This window comes from Natator depressus, chromosome 3, assembly GCF_965152275.1.
Source record: "Natator depressus isolate rNatDep1 chromosome 3, rNatDep2.hap1, whole genome shotgun sequence".
NCBI lineage: Eukaryota > Metazoa > Chordata > Testudines > Cheloniidae > Natator > Natator depressus.
Window position 1 is genome coordinate 74,540,764 of NC_134236.1, and position 23,941 is coordinate 74,564,704.

Below are 23,941 nucleotides of genomic sequence, written 5' to 3' on the forward strand. Positions count from 1 at the left end.
ATGTAACTCAGATTCACCTGAGTGGTGCAGGGACATTCAATTTACTCTTCCCTGCACTGTCAGGCCTCCCGTGCCCCAAGTGGGAGGGCTGGCAATGTTATTGTCACTGCCTTCCCTCAGAGGTTTCTGTCAGGAAGAGGGAACAATTTTGGTTTGTGCCTATGACTTGATAGGAGGAAATACACTGAATTAATGCTGCCCTGACTACCCTTGCCACATTCTCCTTCTAACCACAGCCACCCCTTGAAAGATTTCTGCCTTTGGGATACTTCATGGGTCTTTATGTGGGTGTAAATCTGGACTGAATTGAGGCCCTGAATGTTTAGAGTCATCATGTACAATTCTTTTTTGCTTTTATCACCATCTGACCAACACCAAGGTTTCACAGTACATATTTTTCCCATGTTTTTAGCTGTTACATTCTCCTCACCAAAAGGGGCAATTACACATACACGTGCAAATCATGTTACTTATAATTACATAGTATCCATTTACCAGCCAATCTCACAATGTACATCCAGGTGCATTGATCTGATAGGAAAAATCATTTGGTTGTGTGACCAAAAAAAACAACGCCTGAGATGGTAAATGACTGAACTTATTTTAAAATATCCAGGCAAGTGCTGTCAGTACCCACTTCTTGGCAGCAGGTGGCAGTGTGAGTCCATCACTGTTGAGTGGATGAATTAAAGCAAAAATCAGAAAAAATGAAAAGAAAAATTATTTATTTTGTTCCATATTAGTCTTCTGACCTAATCAGTAAAAAAGTCATTATTCACACAATGCTGGGCAATATGCATTGTAATTTTTAACAAATAATAGGAAACTGTTAATGTTTTCATAGGATATACAGTTCTATCTTGTGCAGTAATGGTCATTTATCACTGCACTTTGTGAAATCACTCATTTGTTCTAATTTGAATGTAAATGACTCTAAGGTTTTACAAATAAGGTGACAGACTCACATAAATGTAATTGCAGGGTTCATCTCTCTCTTTTTATATATCACTCATTAAGTTATGAATTAAATACATCATATTAAACCAGGGGCATGTCCAATGATGATATTGTAATGGCAAATTACTCTATGCTATTAGAGGTGTATTTTTTATTCATGGACATTAATTTGTCATTAAGCGGCATTAGTTTAGCACTTTTATGTGGAAGACGTGACCTGAAAGAGGAGACTTACTGCTGTAATGTGAGAGAACAGGAATACAAGTACTAGATCTATGGAGCTTTTTACCTCCTGTAAAGAAACAGAGGGACATTTTATTTGTTTCTTTTTATAGAAATAATTTGTCCAGTTATTATTGGACATTGTAGAAAAGATATTTCTGAAAAATTAAAGGACTTTGGTTTTACAGTCTTTACTAGTATGGAAAAGCTACCAAAATAGTTATTATAAGTCATTTGTAAACCTAGGAACTTGAAGGGAATGTGGGCCTGAAGAAGCTAATGAATGAGTTGGAGTCAAATTTCATCTCTGAAGTATCAGATGTTTGTTTATTGTCCCCTGTTTCATTTCTTTACACTAAACTGGTTAAAACAGAAAGATAAATTCTTATTTTTTTCCGTTATGAAGTAGATTCATTAAGCTTTGCATCCTATATTCTTCTGTATTTTTTGAAGTAAAATTATTATTATGCTCAATTAGGAGATTTCAAAGGTGGAGCAGGAACGGAATCTTTGTCAAGAATATTTCCTGAAAAATAAGTGGCTACTGCATCCTTGAAACAGTTGCACAAATGCAGGACTATACAGAATGTTTGGCCCAGTATAAGACAGACATTAAAAACAGCCTTTTGCATCTTATGCTGTGTTCACAATCTAGTTAATAGAGAGGATTACTGAATTGCAGAAATGGACCCAAACCACACAAAACTCGATCAGGATTTAAACACTTTAACATTTGGGGATATTTGGATTTAGGGATTTTGGTTTGGATCAAAGAGGTCTGGAATCTAAACTTGAACCCCTTGTGTATTTGGTGCCTTTGCATTATATAATGTATTTTCTGATGCTTTAACTGTTGCTGTTTGTTATTTTTTAACTCAGCAATGCCATAAGTGGTTAAAGGAAAGGGGGTGCTTTATAAATAAAAATGACAAAATACTAAGACCAAAATGTTCAAAAGTAAGTGCAAAAAAAGAGACCCAAAAATAAATGTCCAGTTTTGAAATTTCATTGTAAACATATACTAAACAATGTGTGGTCTACATTAAAACATTTAATTTCATGGGCAAGAAGAAGAGGAAAAACTCTTAACTAGAAAGGCCAATGCTGACCATTTTCTCTGGCCCTGCATTAGTAACGGTAAATGTCACAGTGTCTTATTACAATCCATCATTTGTAGTATGTATAGACATAGACAGTCCCATGTACTGTCCACAATTACATAGCAATAGAATTTGCCTTGGGACATCATTTCTTGCATCAGATCTGTGTTACAGAATGTAAGCTTCTACTTTAAAAAAAAAAGTTTCTATCTAGCCTGGTAGTGAAGAAAACTTGAAAACCAGAACAAAATGTAAACCTATGCTGTCTGCTCTTCCTGAGTCTTCAACCAATGTGGAACAATAGCTCTGTGATGTGTAAACTGTCCCCATTCATCTTAATGGGTTTCTAATTCTCAGATTTAAAGATGACAATTTAAATATCAATATTAACTATTTCATTACAGAGTATTTTAGCAGAAACAGCCAGCTAATGTGTTTATCCCACAATCCAAAACGGTCTCCTGTGCCGCCCAGATACCCAAAGCCCTGGCTGTCCCCCATTTTCATATCTAATTAATTCAAAACCTTGCTTATTAATTTGAATGAAGTGTAAAGTTGCTGCAGAATTTCCCATCTGCTGCACCAGAGTGTTGCAGAACCTATGGACCTTGTCACAGAATTTAGGTCTAGTTTGCTGTGGAGTACATGTGGCCTTGGATGTGGAAAGATGTGTACCTCTGCTCTGTTTTGTAGAACTAAGTCTGCTCTTAACCTAAATATTTCTAAATTGGCACATTTTGCATTTGGTTACTGTCATAAATATAAAGGGAAGGGTAAACACCTTTAAAATCCCTCTTGGCCAGAGGAAAAACCCTTTCACCTGTAAAGAGTTAAGAAGCTGGGATAACCTCGCTGGCACCTGACCAAAATGATCAATGAGGAGACAAGATACTTTCAAAAGCTGGGGGAAGGGAGAAACAAAGCCTCTCTCTCTGTCTGTGTGATGCTTTTGCCGGGGACAGAACAGGAATGGAGTCTTAGAACTTAGTAAGTAATCTACCTAAATATGCGTTAGATTCTGATTTCTTTAAATGGCTGAGAAAATAAGCTGTGCTGAATGGAATGGATATTCCTGTTTTTGAGTCTTTTTGTAACTTAAGGTTTTGCCTAGAGGGATTCTCTATGTTTTGAATCTAATTACCCTGTAAGGTATTTACCATCCTGATTTTACAGAGGTGATTCTTTTTACTTTTTCTTCTATTAAAGTTCTTCTTTTAAGAAACTGAATGCTTTTTCATTGTTCTTATGATCCAAGGGTTTGGGTCTGTGGTCACCAATGCAAATTGGTGAGGATTTTTATCAAACCTTCCCTAGGAAAGGGGGTGTAAGATTTGGGAGGATTTTGGGGGGAAGGACGTTTCCAAACGGACTCGTTCCCAGTAACCGGTGTTAGACGTTTGGTGGTGGCAGCGAAAGTCCAAGGGCAAAAGGTAAAATAGTTTGTACCTTGGGGAAGTTTTAACCTAAGCTGGTAAAAGTAAGCTTAGGAGGTTTTCATGCAGGTCCCCACATCTGTACCCTAGAGTTCAGAGTGGGGAAGGAACCTTGACAGTTATGACATTCAAACTGTTGATGTCCAAGAACAGGGAGGTAGGTAGGTCTCAAGCAGAAGGGAAAAACATATGGAATTCTCTCCACATATTGTGTGTGTGTGTAATTTGTATATATTCTTTGGAGCAGAGAGACTGTGGTAACAAGCTATTTACTAAATTTCTAAAATATGGGACAAAGTATTTTGGGAGGAGATTTTCGAAGTCACTAAGGGCAGTGAGGGGTCTAACAACTATTCTTTCCTTGAAAATCCCCCCCTTATTTACTTGGAACCCTATCTAATCTATTTATGTATTTATAAGATCCCCGTCATCATAATATCTAAACACTTCTGCCCAGTGTGAGTCAAGTGTTGTAGCTACCCCAAATACATACATATGTAGTCTGTCCTGAAAACACTTTTTTCATGAAACTCCTAGTGGCTTCAAAAGGAGTTCTGTGTATGAAGGGCTAGGAGGCTTGGGCCCACAGTACACACTTCAAAAGCAGTATTAATGTGTTTTTCTGTTCTGGCACTCCAGCCTCCACAATACCTGCACAAATTATTTCTGCTGGGAGCAGGAGCAATCTGTTCACGGAGTTGAGTGGAGGTTTAATTACTGGATTGGGGTGTATGTATATAAATATGTGGTGCATGCTCCTCTGAACATTAGATTATCATAATTATTTACCATGTGTACTGTGGCAGTGCACAGCGCCCCTGGAAAGGACCAGGGTTCCACTGGGCAATGTGCTGTACAAACAGATAAGATTATCCAGCCCCGACCAGAATTTACAGACTCAGTAGACGAACAAACAAATGAAGGCTGTAGAAAAGGTATTAAAAATATAAGCAAGTGAACAGAGTAATGACGAGGGTCACGTTGTATTAGTCCCACCCTCTTTAAAAATAAATATAATCTATCCCAGCTTTCCACTGTATCAAGACATTGGTAAGGGTTTTAGAGATGGTTGAAATATTCCAAATTTTGAAATTTCAACAAAATAGTTCATAAATAGTGTGACAAAAAGGGACTAATTTTTCACTCAAATTTTTGTGAAAGAAATCCCATTTTCAACCAACTCTAGTCTTTTAAAAAGTATACCTGTTATGCCTAGCCTAATTTCTGTTGTCAGGATAAAATCCATCAATGACTGTGTGGTGCTCAGATACCACAGTGGTGGGGGCCACGTGGGTTCCTAAATAGATATATAGTTACCCAAATGAATTAACAGAGTGCATTTTGTGACTTATTATCCTTGCTTTTTTATTGTTCATTCATTTAGGGCCAGATCCTGACAGGTGCTCAATTTCTTCATAACCCGTGAACTTCAATGAGAGCTGATGGCACTCAGCACCATGTAGCTTCAAGCCCTGACTTGCTATTTTACAATAGGACTCCCACAGTTCAACCTTGGGAGGTGCTGACACGAAGGCCCACCCACTTGCTAAATTTTAAATTCTTCCTTCAAAATATGGGGGAGGTAGAACTTCTCAAAGAAATGGCTGCTAGAATTTTTTAACATTGGCAAAACAGTGTATTTTTCCCGAGCATCAGTCTCAGTAACACCCAACTGTTTTGGCTGAAATTAAAGAAAATATCAACCTGGGAGACTGGAAAAATTCAGGCTAGGTGGTTAAATTTTGGAAAAAATATAAGCAATTGAAATGCGGTCTTATAATGGGAAGTGTAAGGGGACCTTAATATTAGATTGTGCTATCAGCTGGTAGTAAAGACTCCAAATAGTATTATATAAACACACACAAATTGCTGATGAATCTTTCCTCTTGAGCTGAAACTTTCTGTGCATGATCTCAGTTTAAAGTTAATTTATTCTCTCAAAAAATTAAGGACACTTTCTTCAGTTATTTTTTATTTCCAAGAAGGAGGGAAATTTTCAAATAAATAAATAAATCTAACCATATTTTTTAGACACAATTCCTGCAAAAACAACTGACATTTTAAGTTTTGCATGTGTACTAGGGTCTTTGCTGCGCTGTTAACTGAAAAGCTGCAAAAGAGGATATAAGCAACTGAAAAATCATTTCAGAGCACATGGCATATTTTAAAACTGATCCTAGTAAGTCCCCATGCCCATTTGTAACATCTCAGATTCATTTTGCCCTGCCTGACAGGCACAGGCTCTCCTACTGTGTCTCACAGAGGAGCAAAATTCCCCAGACATTCTGCACCTCAATTGTTATATTCTACAAAGTGACTGAAAATATGGTTTTATGGCATTCCATATTTATTGACTCTTCAGAGGCTTCTATCAAAATTCTTCATTTTATGGGTGGTAAATGTTTTTTCTAACTGCCAGCCCTGTAAAGTCAGCTTGGGATCTGAAAGTCAAAATTTGTTCTCTCTGGCTTTGACACTAGTAATAAAGATGCTGTAACTGGAAGTCAGCTGACAAGATTGTTGATGCTAAATGAGCCAGAATAGGATTCAGCTCTCTCCCATCACTGGGTTGGCTCTTCCAGGCAACAGAAGTAAAAAAAACAAACAAACAAACAAAAAAGTATTTAAGGCCCGTAAATAATACTTGCCAGGGTAAGGAGTAGAGACCAAATCATCCCACATGATGCATCCACAGAGAGGAGGGAGACTCTCCGAGTGTCGTAAAATCTTTAAGGTCTTTAAATCTCCAGAAACACTCTCTTTGGGTTTGGTGATTTCAAGAGCCTGGGACTGAGTGTGAGAGAAGGGGCGGGCAATGGAAGAGGTGGCCTCTGCTGTAGCACTCACTTTGATCCCACAGGATTTTCCTTGTGCAAAGTAATGCTAACCTTGCCTCTGTTATGTGAAACCTCCCGACTGAGGAGGTTTTGTGCCAGCCACATGTGGGATTCCCAGGACAGCCCAACTCACTTTGGAGATAAAGTTCAAGAAATGTAAACAGGTATTGAAAACACTGCATAAATATCTTGTGGCTACTTTAACATTGCTGTACAACCTTTGTTTTTCTATTTTGTGATGTACTAAAATGTTGAACTATGCCATCTTAATGTTGCATTCGTATTATTTTTCAGAAATAGATGTATGTAATATACAACAGAAATGAACGGATATCTCTGTAGTCATGATCATTTGAAAGGACAGACACTTTCATCTTGAAAATGTACACACTTATTGTTGACAGGTTTCAGAGTGGTAGCCGTGTTTAGTCTGTATCAGCAGAAAGAACGAGGAGTACTTGTGGCACCTTAGAGACTAACAAATTTATTTGGGCATAAGCTTTCGTGGGCTAAAACCCACTTCATCGGATGCATGCAGTGGAAAATACAGTAGGAAGATATATATATACACACACAGAGAACATGAAAAAATGGGTGTTGCCATACCAACCATAACACCTATTGTTGTTACAAGTAACCATATTATTGTACCTGAGAGAGAGAGAGTTATTCTTTTGTTTTTTTTCTCCAGTTAGTTGACCTTGTACATTTGGTGGCACTTTGTGTATAGTCAGTTTCACTGTTTTGTTGGTGGTCAGTTGCATTTTCAGTTTTATGGACTAAGATTATAACATCACTTTCATACCCTGTCCTTGCGGAGATCACAGACCCTCTTCCCCCCTGCTCCACAAGAGAGTGTTTACTAGCAACAGCTGCAACAAAGCTGAAACTGAAAAGGCAGCAGACACAGTGTGAAAGAAAATAGAGAAGGAGGGAAATGAGTGGGCCTGAGCCTGTTTGATGTTGCTGATCTTGGGCCTAACTCAAAACATCCTTTAGAACATCAGCAGTGATTCAGATCAACTTTACACTTTTTTAAAAAATAGGAATGAAAAAAATTAGGATATGCTATGGAAAGCATGTTCTACCAATAAATTGAATTTTGTAAAATTAGTCAATGAAAAGAAAAGAAAATTGATAGTGTTCCTTAAGTCTACGAGGATGTGTGTCTACATTCAGCCAGTGATCAGTTACCATTCATTTACTTATGAAAAAAAATCTATATCTTTGTCTATGCTATTATATATGGGGGGGGCAAAATATGAACCCTCCCCCCTATCAAATTCTGCCCTTACTAACCCAGTGTGACCCTGATTCTGCAAAAATTGCTTCCATGCATGAGTGGGACTACTCAGATACACAATATGAGCAAGAGTTTCAGAATGAGGCCCAAAGCCCCAATCTTGTAAAGATTTTTGCACATGCTTAACTTTAAGTTTGTAAGTACTACTATGGATTTCAAGCTTGAATGATCTCATTAAAGTTAAGCACATGAGTAAGTCTTTGTTGGATCAGAGCTTTAGTTAATAATAATGCAGTGTGTGTGAAATGGCAGAATTTGGCTCCTCTTCTGTAATTATTTAATTTAAAAGAGAGAAACTATCCACTAGATTTTTCACTGTAATACAGTACCTAATGTATTTTTGCCTTGTTACAGATTTCTCATTAAGTTTTAAATAGCATATTTATGTTGTTTCTATTTTGACTTATACCAGAATTACCTTTAACCATTCATCATCATCTCCTTCTTCTTCTTCTTATAATTATTATTTTATTTATTATTATTTATTATTTGTTTTATTTTACTTAACATTTATATTACCATAGTGCCCAGATGCCCCATCAGGATCAAGAGTCCATTGTGCTAGGGGCTGTTCAAAGAATTATGAAGACAGGGCCCCTGTCCTTAAGGGCTTACACTTTTAGAAGACACGTTTTTGCTTTCAGGCATTGATTGTCATCTCTTTTTGCAGAGGGGAAATAATACAAAGCTATCCATTTCTGTGGTACTAATATGGGTAGTCACATAATACCTTGATTTATAACTGTGTTGTAATCCAAATAGGAAGCAGGTGGAGTCACAACTGGGTATGATGCCTTGGATATTAATGGCTTGGCTCAGCAATGGAATTTCTAAAGCTGTATACACTTTTTCTGTAATTATGCATTCATTAAAAGATTTTATACCCAACAGAATAAAGTAAATATTTTTTGATCTCTGTAGTGTGCTCCCAGACTGTAGATTTGCACAGCAGGGTCTTGATAATCTGAATAAATTGTATTTCCCCAAGGAGTTTATCTTTCAAATAAGGTCATAAAGAAATGCAGTCTCTCCCCTTAGTTCTCCTTGTGATTTTTTTGCTATTTATAAAGCAGAGCACAGGACTAGAAGTATATTGTACTCTAGCGTGCACTTGGCTATGATTAACTCTAATTTATCAATCTGTTACTTATATCCTCTTCTGTGGCTTGCACAATACAATTATTCTTAAAACTATAAATTAAATAAAGATCGATTTGAAATAAATTTAAATAGAATATTTCTAAATGTTCTTTCTCCTGTTTGACTCTCTTCTGTATCCCTCTATTAAAATGCTGTTAGTATCATGTAGTCTACTGTAAATATTTAATATTGTCTTTCTATTAGGACATATTTGTCTGAAAAATTGATTTTCTTGTATTCCCCCTAAACTTAAGATTTTAAATGTGAGCTCATTATTCAATTGCTTTGGTAGCCAAAAAGTTGATATAAATAACATAGAACCCCAGTAAGATGCTTAACATGGAATGATGGATTCACTCACTACTAAAAAGAGCAGTTTGGAAAAAAAAACAGTCACCCTCTTCAGTAAAGTACAGTGAGCTGAATGTATAGGACCAGATACACAAGTTCATTTTGGAGGTAGACACTGATTAACATTTTGACTAATTTATTTAATGAGGTTCATGTTCGCTATGGAATATACCAACTATTTATACTGTAACTCAGTAATAAGAACTATATACTGTTAGTCTGAATGTGGGTTAGCTAAGTAACATAGATCACATTAGCAAAACATTGGGTCTCTTTCTTTCTCTACCACTCTTCTTAATTCTTCATGTGCTCTCTTTTAGTTTGTTTTTCAGTTCTCCACAAAAAGACATAACACCTTTATCCTTTGTACAATGTACATTCTTTTTATATAATTTATTTATGCCTGATGCTTTCAATTATGTGTTTAAATACTTTTTATTAAAAATGTCATTTTAATGAATAGTACTAGAGGACAGTATTCTGTAATACAAATATATAATATTTATTTTAAGAAATAAGTCTTTTAAACTTATGTTATTGCTATTTCAAAACAGTAACTTGTCATTTAATTGTAAATCAAACAAAACCCATTATAGGCAAATACAGTCAGGACTAGCTTATGCCTAATCCCAACAGAATTGAATGGGTAGCCCATTTCAGAGAATGCACACTTCATTGATTTGTTACTCTGAAGGTTTTCATTTAGTTAAGAATTTAGTTTGGAAATGTATTCAGAGGAAGCAGATGTATTGATTGTGATTCTGTTTCACTATATATATGTGTGTGTCTGTCTCTCTATGTGTGTATACACACACACATATAGATAGATAGATATATTCTGATACCAAAAAAAATGAAACTTTGGCAAGAGGCTTCTGTACTCTGACATAGTCATATGGTTATTAAAGCCTTATCACGGATTGGGAGATGGATTATCTGATCAGTAATATACATCTCACAATCTCAGCATGACACTTTTGTCCTTAGCAGGATAGCAATGTGCAATATCGGTATAATTTTGATTTGAGCAAATGATTGGTATGACAATTGGATAATTTTCTTTTGAGAAAGCTGATAAACCAGCTTCCATGGTTGTGAAGTTCAAAGCTAAAGGCCAAATCTGACCTTCTAGAGTCAAACGTGAGTATTTCTGTTTAGAGGCCCAGTCTTTTTAAATATATTGATAGCCTTCTAAACCATCAACCCCCCCCCCCCCCCCGGAAGGTGATTAATTTCAGCTTCTGTGTCAAGCTGACCTATTCTGAGGAAGAGTCAGCATTCTGCTGAACCCCAGCAGTAAAAAAATTTTAAAAATATTCTGATCAGTATCTGCAAGTTGTTGAACCCCTCAGTTTATGCTCAGTCTAGGGATGATGACTCTTTGCTATAGCTGGTTCAAAATTTTCCATTGAAACTTTTTCCCCCTCATCCCATGGAAAATGCCTTTTGGACAAAATGGAAATTTCACCACAAAAATTCAGTTGCATTCCTCCATTCTCAACCCCCCTCCCCCCAAAACAAATTCCCACTGTGCCACCCTCCCCCTCTATTTCAGGGACTCCCTGCAACCCTCCCCCATACCTTGCCAGCAGCTCTATGTGAACCCCTATTGCTCCTGTGCTCCCACCATTCTTATTTCTTTTCTTTCTGTCTGGGAGATAAGTCATACAGGGTGTCATCATTTTAAACTGTATTGGAACTATGGGCTGAGATGGGAGTATTGTTATGCCGGAAGGTTTTAATGTCTGCCATCAAACCGGTTCTTTGATCAGTAGATAGTTACAGAGCTGTTTAAGGTTATGATTCTGCTATCCCAGATACAAGGGACTCCATGTGTACCCCATTTTCCTTTTCCTATTTTCAGCAAAATCAGTAAGGTTCTGTGTTACTACAACATTCCTACAACATTCCCTGAAATTTTGGAATTGATCGGCATTCAAAAATTATGTTTCAGACAGAGAAATGCCATCAAGTTGCCCTTTTCAGCAAATAAATAATATCCCGACCAGCATTACTCATGATATATAAGGTCCAGAAGGCTGCACGTTCTGCACCTGGGGTCTATTTCAAAACCCACTGAAATCAATAAGAGACTTTCCATTGACTCTGTTGGGTATTCGATCAGGCTCATCTTTCTTTGGTGGAAAGTTAATCTTCAGGTCACAAGGCCTGGATCTTATTCTCCTTATTGCTGACCTCCAAAAATGAAGAACTCAGTTTATTTAAGTTCATGTCTCTTACATTTCTTTTTGGATGATTGACATTCCATCAGCCAGGGAAAACCCCGTTGCAGTGGCTCAGAACATCCCTTTCTGCAGCAAAGTCGACTAAACAAGGTTGCAAGTGCAAAACTCTGCAAAGTTCATTAGACATACGTTGCTTGTTTCCTTGCCTCAATGCATAGGGATGCCAGTCTCACAGACGAGGTGGAATGGGGCCTACAGTACTATCTGTGATCTGCAGAGATGCATATCCCAGAGCTGGCACATATAGCAAATGTGTCTCGCATAGAATCCAGGTTCTTAACCTCCATCAGCCTAGACAGCTCCTGTACCAAATTGCCATTGGTTCCCAAGCTGTGGCTTTATAATCTTACTTCTCTCCCTTTTAAATCAACTATCGTGGTAAGAGGTGACCATATAAAAACCTAAAAAGTAGAAACTGCGTTTTCTGTTGGGTAATTCATGTGCTTGAAATTCATCACATATTTAAGTGTTTACAGGATCAGGGCCTAAATCCCAGCTGCCTTTGGCTGGCCTGGGCCAATTGACCCAGGGTATGTCAACATTGCAATTAAAAACTGGTGGCTGGCCTGTGCCAGCTGACTCAGACACGGGCTGCAGGGCTTTTTAATTGCGGTGTAGATGTTCAGGCTTGTGTTGGAGCTTGGGATTTAGGATCCTGCAAGGTAAGAGGGTCTCAGAGCTCAGGCTGCAGTCCAGGCCCAGACATCTATACTGCAGTTAAATACCCCCTCAGTCCAAGCTCCATGAGCCGGAGTCACCTGGCACAGGCCAGCCACCGGTATTTAATTGCCTTGTAGACATATCCCTTCCCCTATCAGACTCATGGGTCTTGTGCTGTGGGGCAAAAAACTAGGAGTTTAGACCTTGTGGGTTTCAGAGTCTGGGCTCCAGCCCAAGCCCAAATGTCTACTCTGCAATTTTGAGCCAGTTTTTTATTGCAGTGTAGACATGCCCTTTGTTATGTTGCCAACTCTCTCAATTTTAGCACAACTTTTGTGCTTTTAGCATTTTCTTTAAGCCCCTGCTCCTGAAGTCATCTGATTATATGAGCATCTCAGATTTCATTTAAAAAGCAAAAGTAATTTTTTTAATCCTTTATGGTTGCAGGCAAAAGTTTGTAAATGTTAACCCTCCATGTTCAAAACCAGAAAGCAAATAAAAACAACCCCAAATGTTGGGGTTTGTTTTTTTTTAAATCTCATGATTTTGGGGAAGTGGCTTATGATTTCTGAACATGTATGGTTGTCAATACTGTCTTTGGAATGCAATTTTTCATTCTATTCATCTCTACATTTTAAAGAGAACCAAGAATGACTAAATATTTACAAGATTTTTATATACGTACAGGTCATTTTTAAAAAATAAATGGAAACAGAACTCCTAGTACTCACTGTAGGTCAGCAATTGCCAGCAGTTGGTATCTGAGAAATGACAACCTATAATGCCTAGAATAGGGAACAGCTGCCAGACCTGAGATACCACACTGTGATAACTTGCTAACAAATATGGATATTTTCAGTGATGACCATTGTAGTTTCTAAAATGTTTTTGTCAAGTTCTTTATTAATTAGTAATAAAATAACATCCCATAAATCTGTCAAATGAAATTTATATCAAGATTAAATTTTTCTATGAAATTACATTAAAAATCCAAATATTTAATTGATAATGGAATTTTTTTACTGTAAAATCCAAAGATTTTCTGTAATCCCATTGCCTATTTTTAATGAATATATGAGTTGATTTGGGGAGCAGGAGTGCAAAAAACTGTCAACCCTTGCCCTGTTTCCCCATGATTGTGAGCAAAATCTTTTCATGTAGGAAACAAGAAATGCCAGGAGTTTCAACTGGCAGAATTCCTGTCCTAGCCTTCGGTAGTGGGGAAGGATTTGTCCTCACCTTACCTGTCTCGTTATGGAGAGGAGGGGGCATCCTTCGATCTACCAGAAAATGTGTGGCCCTTGAGACTAGATCAAGCCCTGAGTGCTTATTGTGAATATGCATAAACCTCAGCTCCTGATTCTTTAAAAAATAAGGAAGAGATTCTGTATAGAATGTAGCACCTTAAATAGAATTTGCCTTCAATACACAGCCCCAAGCTGGAGGATATGCAGGGGGTCCATATTTCAATGGGAGTCCCACAAGGAATTTGGTCATCCTGGAGTAGCAGTTCTACCATCAATCAATAGAAAACCATTGAATTCACTGACAAAGCAGACCTTATCCCATGGGTAGCACCCAGAACCTTCTGGAGATTCTCTTCTCCCTTTCCCATCTTCCTTCTGCTCCACTCCATGTGCCAGCAGAGCAGCAAATTGACATTTACAAGATCTCTTGTCAGTTTCATTTGGCTCTGCCAGTCCATCCAGCAGAGCAGCCAAGTGTAATTCAGGTAATTTAGTCTTTTCCTCTTTTCTGCTCTGCTTCCTGTGCTAACTAAGCAGCAAAGTGAAACTGACAAGAGTTCTTGTAATCTTCGCATAAGGAGTGGGACAATGAGGGGGCTGGGAACAGAGCAGTAAATTGTGGGAGAAGACCAGGGAGTAGGAGAGGGGGAGAAAAAAACAGGAACAAAGAGAAAAAACAGAGAAAAGCAGATAAAAGTATATGAATTTTGTTTAGGGTCCTTTGTCACTCTGATGTCTCAAATAATATATATTTGTTCTTGTTGACCCTGCTCTATATAATATAATTTCTGGAGTTTCTGCTATGCTGTACTTAGGAAGCTGAGATGTATGGCCACACTGAGAATGCAGGAATCACTGTTTAACCCAAGGAGCTGTGGGCAAATCCCAGGATTCTAGGTCCTCTACCTGCTCTGCATGATCCTTTGTGATGCTTTCTAGCCTCCTCTTTCCATAGCTCATTGAGGAGATGTACTATCATTGTCTCTCTTACATGATTAGTCCCTTCTGTGTATGGAATAGAAGCTTTGGGAGGGGAGTTAATGCTACAACAGACAGCATTAACTCCCATGTGGATTTCTGTCTGCATATCCACAGGTTTTAGAGGCAAGTGAGTCTTGTAGAGCAACTGCTCCCTGACTCTGTCATTCTCCAAAACCCACAAAGAGCCAGCAACACACTGTTTTTGTAGGTGGCCTTTCTCAGAGTTGGGGAGGATTCGGTGAAGTCTCTGCTCACTCTCCCTTGTCCTTAGGTGTTTATTCCAGGAGTTTGTCTTATTCTCCTCCACATCGTGCACTGGGCAGGACCATTTGGACCATTATTATTTAGAGGTACTGTGTATAATTTTGATTCCTGTATTTCTCAGCTGGGTAAGAATAGGATGGGAAGGAGAGTGAGGGAGTGTTATGATAATTGTGCCTACAAATTTACCGTAATTGAGAGCTTTACTGTCAAAAATGTGTACGTTTTAACATGTTATTATAGGTTATCATGACAAATGTTGATGGGAATAATGCAAGAAAACCAGACAGAGAAACTGGATTACTCTAAACGCAAAAGTCCATGTTGATATAATCCAAAAACTGTTGAAATTAGTATGATGATGTAGAGCCGGAAGTTAATGAACGAAAATTGGCATGTTGGATAGTAAGCCTAATTGTTGGACAAAATAATGAGGGGATGGGTTACTTCACCCACCATACTCTTTGTGGCTTTTTAAAGACTGAGATTTTGGGGGTAAAGAAAGAATAGACGGAGGCTACTGGACCAAGCTTCACTGTCATGGCCGCCACTATCTCCAGGGACCCAGACCTTCTTTGGCTTAATCTTGAGGGGTGTCCTTACCAGCTCAGGCCAGAGAGGGTTGGTGATGTCATCTGGATTGTTCTATCAGCTCCAGTTGAATTCCAAACTGCATCTTCGATGAAATGGGATTGGACTTTAACAACAGCAACAGCAGCTCCAGCTCATCTCAACTAACTTATTTTCTTTTCCTCAAAAGGTCAGTTTTGGATCTTAAAGACAGCAGGAAAAACAACCGCTTTAGCCCATCTCAGCCAGCTTCTTTTCTTTTGCCCAAAAGGACAGTTATTACCATCTTTAATGCTCTCTAAGATACTGTGGAACGAGGGGGTTTTCCTTCTAAAAACTCTACAGCTAAAGGGAACACAAAATGTTAAAATGAAAGACTTGTTTAATATTTTACATTTCAGATGCTTCAACTGTTTTTCTTCTTTTCTGTATCGTTAATGAAAGGTTCAAAGGATTTTTAATGGTGCGTTTGCCATGTTCTAAGCAGGCTGAGGTCTCTCTACACCTAATCCCAGACCCTGTTTAACATTAAATAAAGTTGGATAGTGACTGGGTTCTGTTAGACCTTTATAGACCTAGTGACTAGTTACTTTTTTGTTTATTTTCTAGATTTTTTTACTTAGTTAGTGGTAGTGCCCAGTTACTAGGTGCTCTCCTAACATAGATGAACACATGATCTTGATCTTGAAAAGCATGAGATCTAAAATTATGTAAATGGCCCAGATTGTAGTAATTGCAGCGATATGCGATATGCCAGGCTGAAAATGTGGGCCTTTAAATGTAGGATCTGTTGATATCTGGGTAGAAAGTACTTTTGCTTTGGTTTAGCTCAGCTTTTGTCAGTGTTCATTTTTCTGCTTCTAGACGAAAAAGCGGCAAATCAGGATACTGTTGGTGCAGGAGGTGAAGGCAAATCTGTGTTAATTCACTGATGATATATCTGTAAATTGAAACATAATTTCAGCATAGAAAACAGAAGTCCTCAGTGAAACTAGAAATCCTATTTATGAAAGTGCTTGCAGTTCTCTTTTCAAGGCAGATGAAATAATTAACAATAAATAACGAGCAAACAATTGTTCTATAACAAAGCTTTTTAATTAACGGAAAGATTTTTTTTAAAAATCTATGTGTTGAATTCTGCCAGCTCTTGTAATACACTATGAAACACTTTGGTTTATTTATTGGTCCACATACAACTTCATGTCTTACAGTTGCTGCAGATGCATGCATAAATCAGGCAATTTCAACACACATGATTTCTGAATGCCCTCTATCATTCACAATTGCCCGATTTGCACATGCAATTGCAGCATTTGCTCATGCTTTTTTTTCACACGTGTGCCAGACCATGATCCTCAATCTGAAGTCACATTTTCCCCTATTTCTCTTTTGCCTTTTTTTCTGAGACACATTTTTTGTTTTGCTTTACTCACCCAGGAATTAAATAGCTTTAATTACTTGGACCTGTATAAGCTCGCTGACCTCTTTAACCTCACTTTGCTGGAGAAGGCAGTGGTTGACTTCTTAGTTAAACACCTCTCTGAGCTGTTGAAGAGTCACCCGGAGGAAGTCCTGGCTCTCCCATACTGTCTCCTTCGAGAGGTCCTGAAGAGCGACCGACTCACTTCTCTTAGCGAAGAGGAAATCTGGCAGGTAAGGAAATCGGTTGGTGTAATGTGTGACACTGTATAAAACCAGGGAAAACTTTTGTTCTGGAGCCCTTGAGCACGTGCTGGTGACACTAAAATGATTAAAGGCTCAGGGAAACAAAAGGGGGCAAACTAGATTTTGATGTTAATACAGGATCTGCTCTGTTCTAATAGAATTAGTTAATCTGGAAGAAGACTTTTTATTGTTTGACTTGTGTGGCCTAGTATGTTAACAGGAAAAAATTACAACATTGTGGCATAATATGGAATATGATTTAATAGCTTTTAATGCTAAAGAAACACACAGCCACATTCCTTTAAATATGTTTTGCTACAAAAATATATATAAAAATAATCTGGGAAACAATCCTACTGTAAATCTGTGAAAATGGGAGCTTCAGAATATAATGGAAGTAAACACCTGTAATATTAATTACAGGAACACTGCTGTTTGTTTCTTGTTTGCTATCACGCAATATGGGAGAAAGGCAGGGCAAGGTAGGAAAAAATTGTTAAATATATCTGTTTTGGAAAATACTTTTTATCTTATAAAAAGGGAGAAACCTTCAGGCTAATGGAAGGGAGAAGCAGTCAGAAGACCTGAGTGTTATTCATGGCTCTCTTAATAAGCTCCTTATCTGCTGGGTGATGTTGTGTAAGTCACTTCATCGCTCTGTGCCTTGGTTTCCCCATCTGTGAAATGAGGGGTATGATACTTACCTTACTTTGTAAGGTGTTTTGAGATCTGCAGATGAGCAGTGCTATATAAAAAAAAACTTCTTCAAACTACCAAGGCAGAGTGGAGATAAAGTTTAATCCTTCATTCTAGTGGCTACCGCACAGATTTATTTCTCAGATTTTGCAGGTAGAATATGCAGTCTTTTCCAAAGATGCTATTTCCATTAAAATTGAAATATAAACTTGGTCTCCCGCCTACTCATCTTTGAGAGATCCCCTGGTGCTGTACTCTTTTATAAAGGAGGAGGGGATACTCTGGAGTGCTAGCCCTCATTCCCTTGCTTGGTAAAGCAGTTTTGATGAGTGAGGTTGTGGGGGTATTGCTGACTGGCCCATTTGCTTTCATTATCACTTCACTGGAAGATGAAAGTGCTTCTCAAAGTGCTTTGAGATATCTTAGAGAGGAGAGATGCTGCAGAAAGCCAAGCTGCATTAAATAGCATGCTGGCACTGGTCAGTGTGGTGTGGCAGGCGTTCTCCCCATGTTTGCCATTTCCAGTCTGGTAAGTGGGAGTTCTTAAGTCTCTGGTACTGTGATACTGGCCTTGCCCTGTGGGACAAATCTGGGAAAGATTTTCTTAATGGCCTGCATGACAGCAGGGTGGACACTCCATGTAGCAAATATGATAGTATATGCCAGTGTTGCAGGTCACACTGCAGATACTGCTATGTACAGCAGTGATAATGTGCTTCTTTTTGAGTGACAACAAACTCTACACTGTCCATTTAAGTATTATCATAATTGCCTCTCTAAAGGTTACTAATGCTGTTATGTGGAATGTTTTAAACTAGTTTTCTGCTGCAGGCAGAAAAATATATATTTTATTTCTGGTTCTCCAGAATGAATTAAGACACACATAAATATTTACCAATTTAGGCATTCAGCAGGCAATAAGAAACTGTTTTTTGCTTTATCATAGTAAATAAATAATTCCCTCATAGTCAACCCAATAGAGGAAAATCAAATCAGACCAGCTATATTGCCTCAAGTGTAGTTAAGTTCATCATTTTTGCTAAGGTTATAGTGGTAATGCAATATACCATGGAAGAATCTAATATTCAGTCCAGGGTGAAGATTGGGTATGCCAGAGGATTAGTGTCAGGGTGCTTTATAGAAGTGAAACTTGATGGACAGGCTGGAGACAGATCTACAGAATCTCATTAAATTGCTGAATTGTTCATTACTGAGCACTCTCCCTGTAATAAAGTGCTCATTGACTTTGACAAATCCCTATCCCATGTCTTGCAGAAGAACAGCAGAGCAGGAGGTGTTGGGGAAGCAAGAGGAAATTGGCACAAAGTGGGGCAGATAATAGAAAAGCTGATGAGGGATACTACTACTTGATTAATGTGTCCTACCTGTAACTAGTGTGGCATCCCAAAAACACACAGATGCACACACATTATAACAACATTGATTCAACATGTCCCCAAGGCAACTTCACCAGTGGTCCTCACATGAAATTCAAACCACAAATTAAAGGTACCCTCCCAGGGGAGGGTCCCTGGAGGGGATCACAGTGTCCCCAGGGCACTACTACTTTCACTGGTGCAGCGAGGTTTAAACTCACAGCATCCACTGGGTGAATCAAGACCAATGTACATAAAGATTAAGGCAGTTAAAAGAAAAATATAGGAAGTCTGGCTTTGGGATAACATATAGATTTGCTGTAGATGAAAACTAAAATCTACTGTAGCTCACGTGTGCTCCATGCTAGATTTTTGTTAGGTTCTTGATTGTGGATTCCCCAGTTGATTGAATGTTGTGAACTACATCCTTAAGCAAGACATATTTTGTAAAGTTTAATAGTAATATTAGCTTCTAACCCACATAAAAATATGACTAATGTTCAGTAAGATTCTACAGTACTATGGTGATAATTCTCCTAGATCGTCTTGGAAAGAAAGCCAAGATTTTATGAAGGATATAGTGGATAAAGTAAGTAGAAGTGCACTTCTTAGTAAAGAGTGCACCGTTATTAACAGAAAAATCTTATGAACCTCATTTTCCCAGCCTAAATGGGGCTTTCCTTTGGAGAGGCAACTACAAGGAATCCAAAAAAATCTATTTTTTTACAATGTGAATAACCCTGAACTTTTCTAACCTTACCTTAACCATGATAAAACAATAACAATGGTGGAGGAGCGGGAAGAAATACAGTTTCTTCTAAACAAATGACTAGAGTCGAGATGGCTACCAGCTCCTGAAAACATAAGTGTAAGGAGGGGACATTGGCGCTAGTGTTTTAGAATCTATATTTTATTGATTTTTTCCCATATAGATTGTTACATTCAACTACTGTGTGGGATATTTAAATACAACTTTTGATAGATCATTGCAGGTGTATATGATTCATGGCTTGTGTGCACCATTAAAGTGTGTGTAATAATTCATCCGGGTGGGAAGAGAGAATTAAATAGAGATACAGAAAAGACGAGGAAAAATCCCGAGAAAGTTAAAACAAAAGTGAATAATTCTTTGATCTTGTCCTTCCCTTGTCATATGTTTGACTGAGATGATCAACAGTGATATTTATTCACAAGTTATTGTAAATGCTTTCCAGATGAGGATATAAATGTCTAGATTATCATTAGGTGGAAAGTCAATTTTCTCATAATTGGCTATTTCTAAAAGGGCTCATTGGCTCTACTTTAAGGAAGCAGCTTATTTCTTTCCCTTGGTAATTTAAAAGGTAACCAACCTTATACAGTAATGCATGTTCCCAGAGAAATCTAGTACCAGAGGGCTTCTTGTTGGAAACTTAGAGTGGTAATATGCTAAATTTAAAGGCTATTTAAGCAATAAACTGATGTTACACTTAATATTGCTATACATAAAAATCAGCTATCATCTTAATTCAGACCTTTGATTCTGAAGGGGTTAGAAGTTCACTGTTCATAGGATCATCATAATAGTTAGAGATGGAAATATCTCTTAGGTCACCGAACCCCGCAGTAGTAGTAGTAGTAATAGTCCTCCAATTTATCGAATGATACTACACCGATACTATATTTGATCTTAATCAACAGGCTAACTCTGAATCGCATTGGACTGAAAATGAGTATTCCGGAGATCAACACAGATTTGTTTTCCCCTCTTTTACTTATACAAAGGGTTGTAAAGAGATCAACATTAGCCATTTTAGATACCTTTTTTTGTGAAGTTAAGGTTAAGAAAAATATACAAGAAGGTCCAGCACCTTCCTATCCATCCATCTATCAGTAGATATAGATATTAGAGCTGGTAATAAAAACACAGTCAAAACAGCATTCTGTTAGAAAATCCTGTCTTGACAAAACCGAAATTTTTTGCAAAACCATTTTGACTTTTTGGTATAAAATGTGTCAATTTTTCATTTCAAATGACTTTTTATTTCAAATGTACACATATATAAATTAGGGCTGTCAAGGATGTTTAGTCTTCAGAAGAGAAGAATGAGGCGGGATTTGATAGCTGCTTGCAACTACCTGAAAGGGGGTTCCAAAGAGGATGGCTCTAGACTGTTCTCAGTGGTAGCAGATGACAGAACAAGGAGTAATGGTCTCAAGTTGCAGTGGGGGAGATTTAGGTTGGATATTAGGAAAAACGTTTTCACTAGGAGGGTGGTGAAACACTGGAATGCGTTACCTAGGGAAGTGGTGGAATCTCCTTCCCTAGAAGTTTTTAAGGTCAGGCTTGACAAAACCCTGGCTGGGATGATTTAGTCGGGGATCGGTCCTGCTTTGAGCAGGGGGTTGGACTAGATGACCTCCTGAGGTCCCTTCCAACCCTGATATTCTGTGATTCTGTGATTAAAAAATTAATTTTTGTATTGCGCTTAAAAATTAATTTTTGTATTGCGTTATTAATTGCGATTAATTACACAATTAATCACGCTGTTAATAAGCTCACCAAAGATTTCACTGTTACGCCAAGCTGGTTGCCTGCCATATTTGCTATTCTTTCTGCACATCGGGATGGTTTGTTCCTGTGCCTCCAGTAAGGCTTCTTTAAAATACAGCCAGCTCTCCTGGACTCCTTTCCCCCTCATATTAGCCTCCCAGGGGATCCTGCGCATCAGTTCCCTAAGGGAGTCAAAGTCTGCTTTTCTGAAGTCCAGGGTCCGTATTTCACTACTCTCCTTTCTCCTTTTGTCAGATCCTGCACTCAACCATCTCATGGTCACTGCTGCCGAGGTTGCCACCCACTTCTACTTCCCCTACCAGTTCTTCCCTGTTTGTAAGCAGCAGGTCAAGAGGAGCATGGCCCCAAGCTGGTTCCTCCAGCACTTGTACCATTGACTTTATAGTTACATAACTTTTCCTACTACTATACATTTTTCCTAATACAATTTATGCACCATTTCTTATTGTCTTAGAATCACTGACCAACGAGGAAAATTGATCCCTGTCGTCTTTATAACATCCCTTTACATACGTGTGAAGTTATCTCCCCTTATTTGCCTTAGTGGTAGGCTTAATGTTCTCTTAATCTTGTCATTAGTTGACAATAAGATCTTGTGTTACTTTCTTCTGAATTTATTCCAGGTTTGACTGTGGGTTTTTTTTAAACATGAAAATTTCTTATTGCAACTGTAAACCTATATAATGGTAACACAGAAAGGTTTTATTTTACATTAAAGAGCAGTGATTTATGAAAGTCATCTCTGTGTTCTATGCTTCTAATTTTCATTTTGATACATGTCGATTCCACTCCATGATTTTTTTGCTGCAGCTGTAAGCAATAAAGAAATGACTGGAGTGCATTACTTTTGCCTCAGTGTCCTGCAATAATATTACCCCACCTAATTTATCCTGGATTAACTGTAGAATTGCATAGAGCATCACACTGGTAGGCAGGAGGGCTGCTGTGCCTGCAGCTCCTGAATTTAGGTCATCTCTGCAGCTAAGTAGGGAACATGGGATTTAGTTTAAAAACAAAGTGCGGAAAGATGACACCAAGGCACACACTCAACAAGATGGTTTCTGTATGTTGCATTTGCATTGGTCTATCTTCATGGAGTCTAACACACAAGATTAACTGAAGTATAATTGTATGTATCAATGTATATTTAAGTAAAAGGAAATGTTCTTGGTCACTAGTGTTGTGCTGCTATTAAAGCTACAGACACAGTGTCAAGATGAGTAACAGTATATTTCTAGGTTTCACTTTAATCTATTTACTGTATGCAGTGATAACATACCTACCAGAGGACATCTAAGTACAAGTATGAAAAGTAAAAGGAGTAATCATAACAGATATCTAAGCAAGGTGGCCACTCAAAACAGTTGTCCCCACAGTGCTTAACATCAGTCCCCCTAGACACACAATTATAATAAACCTTTGCAAATTAAAACCCTGATTAAACAGATGGGTTCTGCATTACTTCTTAGAGGTTGCCTAACTCAGGCTGTGGGGGTGGACTTCAATGGGAGCAAATTCTAGAGATAAGAGGCCTCTATACAGAATGCCCAGCTACCCATTTCAGTAAATTTATCACCAAGAATGGGCAGCAAAAGCTTTCCTGCAGCTTGTACCTGCGGAGATAGAACAGAGGGTGGGAGAGAGCTGGATTCCGGGCCATTTAAAGCTTTGCAAATTAACAACACCTTATGGAAATTTTATGACACTGGTCATAGTGGGTAAAATGTTCAAAAACATCTTATGCCTGGATCCTGAAAAGTATTTAGGCATCCAACTCTGATTGATTTCAATGGGAGTTAGGCACCTAAATACCTTTGAGGGTATGTCCCTAAGTCCCATTTCAAAAGTGACTTAAGATCTTAGGGTATGTTTGCACTACGAAATTAGGTCGAATTTATAGCAGTCGGTTTTTTAGAAATCGTTTTTATATAATCGATTGTGTGTGTCCCCACACAAAATGCTCTAAGTGCATTAAGTGCATTAACTCGGCGGAGTGCTTCCACAGTACCGAGGCTAGCGTCGACTTCCGGAGTGTTGCACTGTGGGTAGGTATCCCAGAGTTCCCGCAGTCTCCGCCGCCCATTGGAATTCTGGGTTGAGATCCCAATGCCTGATGGGGCAAAAAACATTGTCGCAGGTGGTTCTGGGTACATGTCATCAGGCCCTCCCTCCCTCCCTCTGTGAAAGCAATGGCAGACAATCGTTTCACGCCTTTTTTCCTGAGTTACCTGTGCAGATGCCATACCACGGCAAGCATGGAGCCCGCTCAGCTCACTGTCACCGTATGTCTCCTGGTGCTGGCAGACACGGTACTGCATTGCTACACAGCAGCAGCAACCCAT

The 23,941-nt window shown here is 38.4% G+C and overlaps 1 protein-coding gene across 5 annotated transcripts in view; it reads left to right on the forward strand.

Annotated features, from left to right (window-relative positions):
• The window catches only part of KLHL32 (kelch like family member 32), a 235,362-nt gene that overhangs the window by 125,216 nt on the left and 86,205 nt on the right, over positions 1–23,941 (forward strand). For 4 of the 5 annotated variants that reach the window (XM_074948134.1, XM_074948135.1, XM_074948133.1 and 1 more), the window contains exon 6: positions 16,746–16,961. In XM_074948134.1, coding sequence (XP_074804235.1) covers positions 16,746–16,961 — 216 coding nt within the window. Of the gene's footprint in view, positions 1–16,745; positions 16,962–21,833; positions 22,315–23,941 lie in introns of those variants that run through there. The other variant, XM_074948137.1, reaches the window with a different exon arrangement.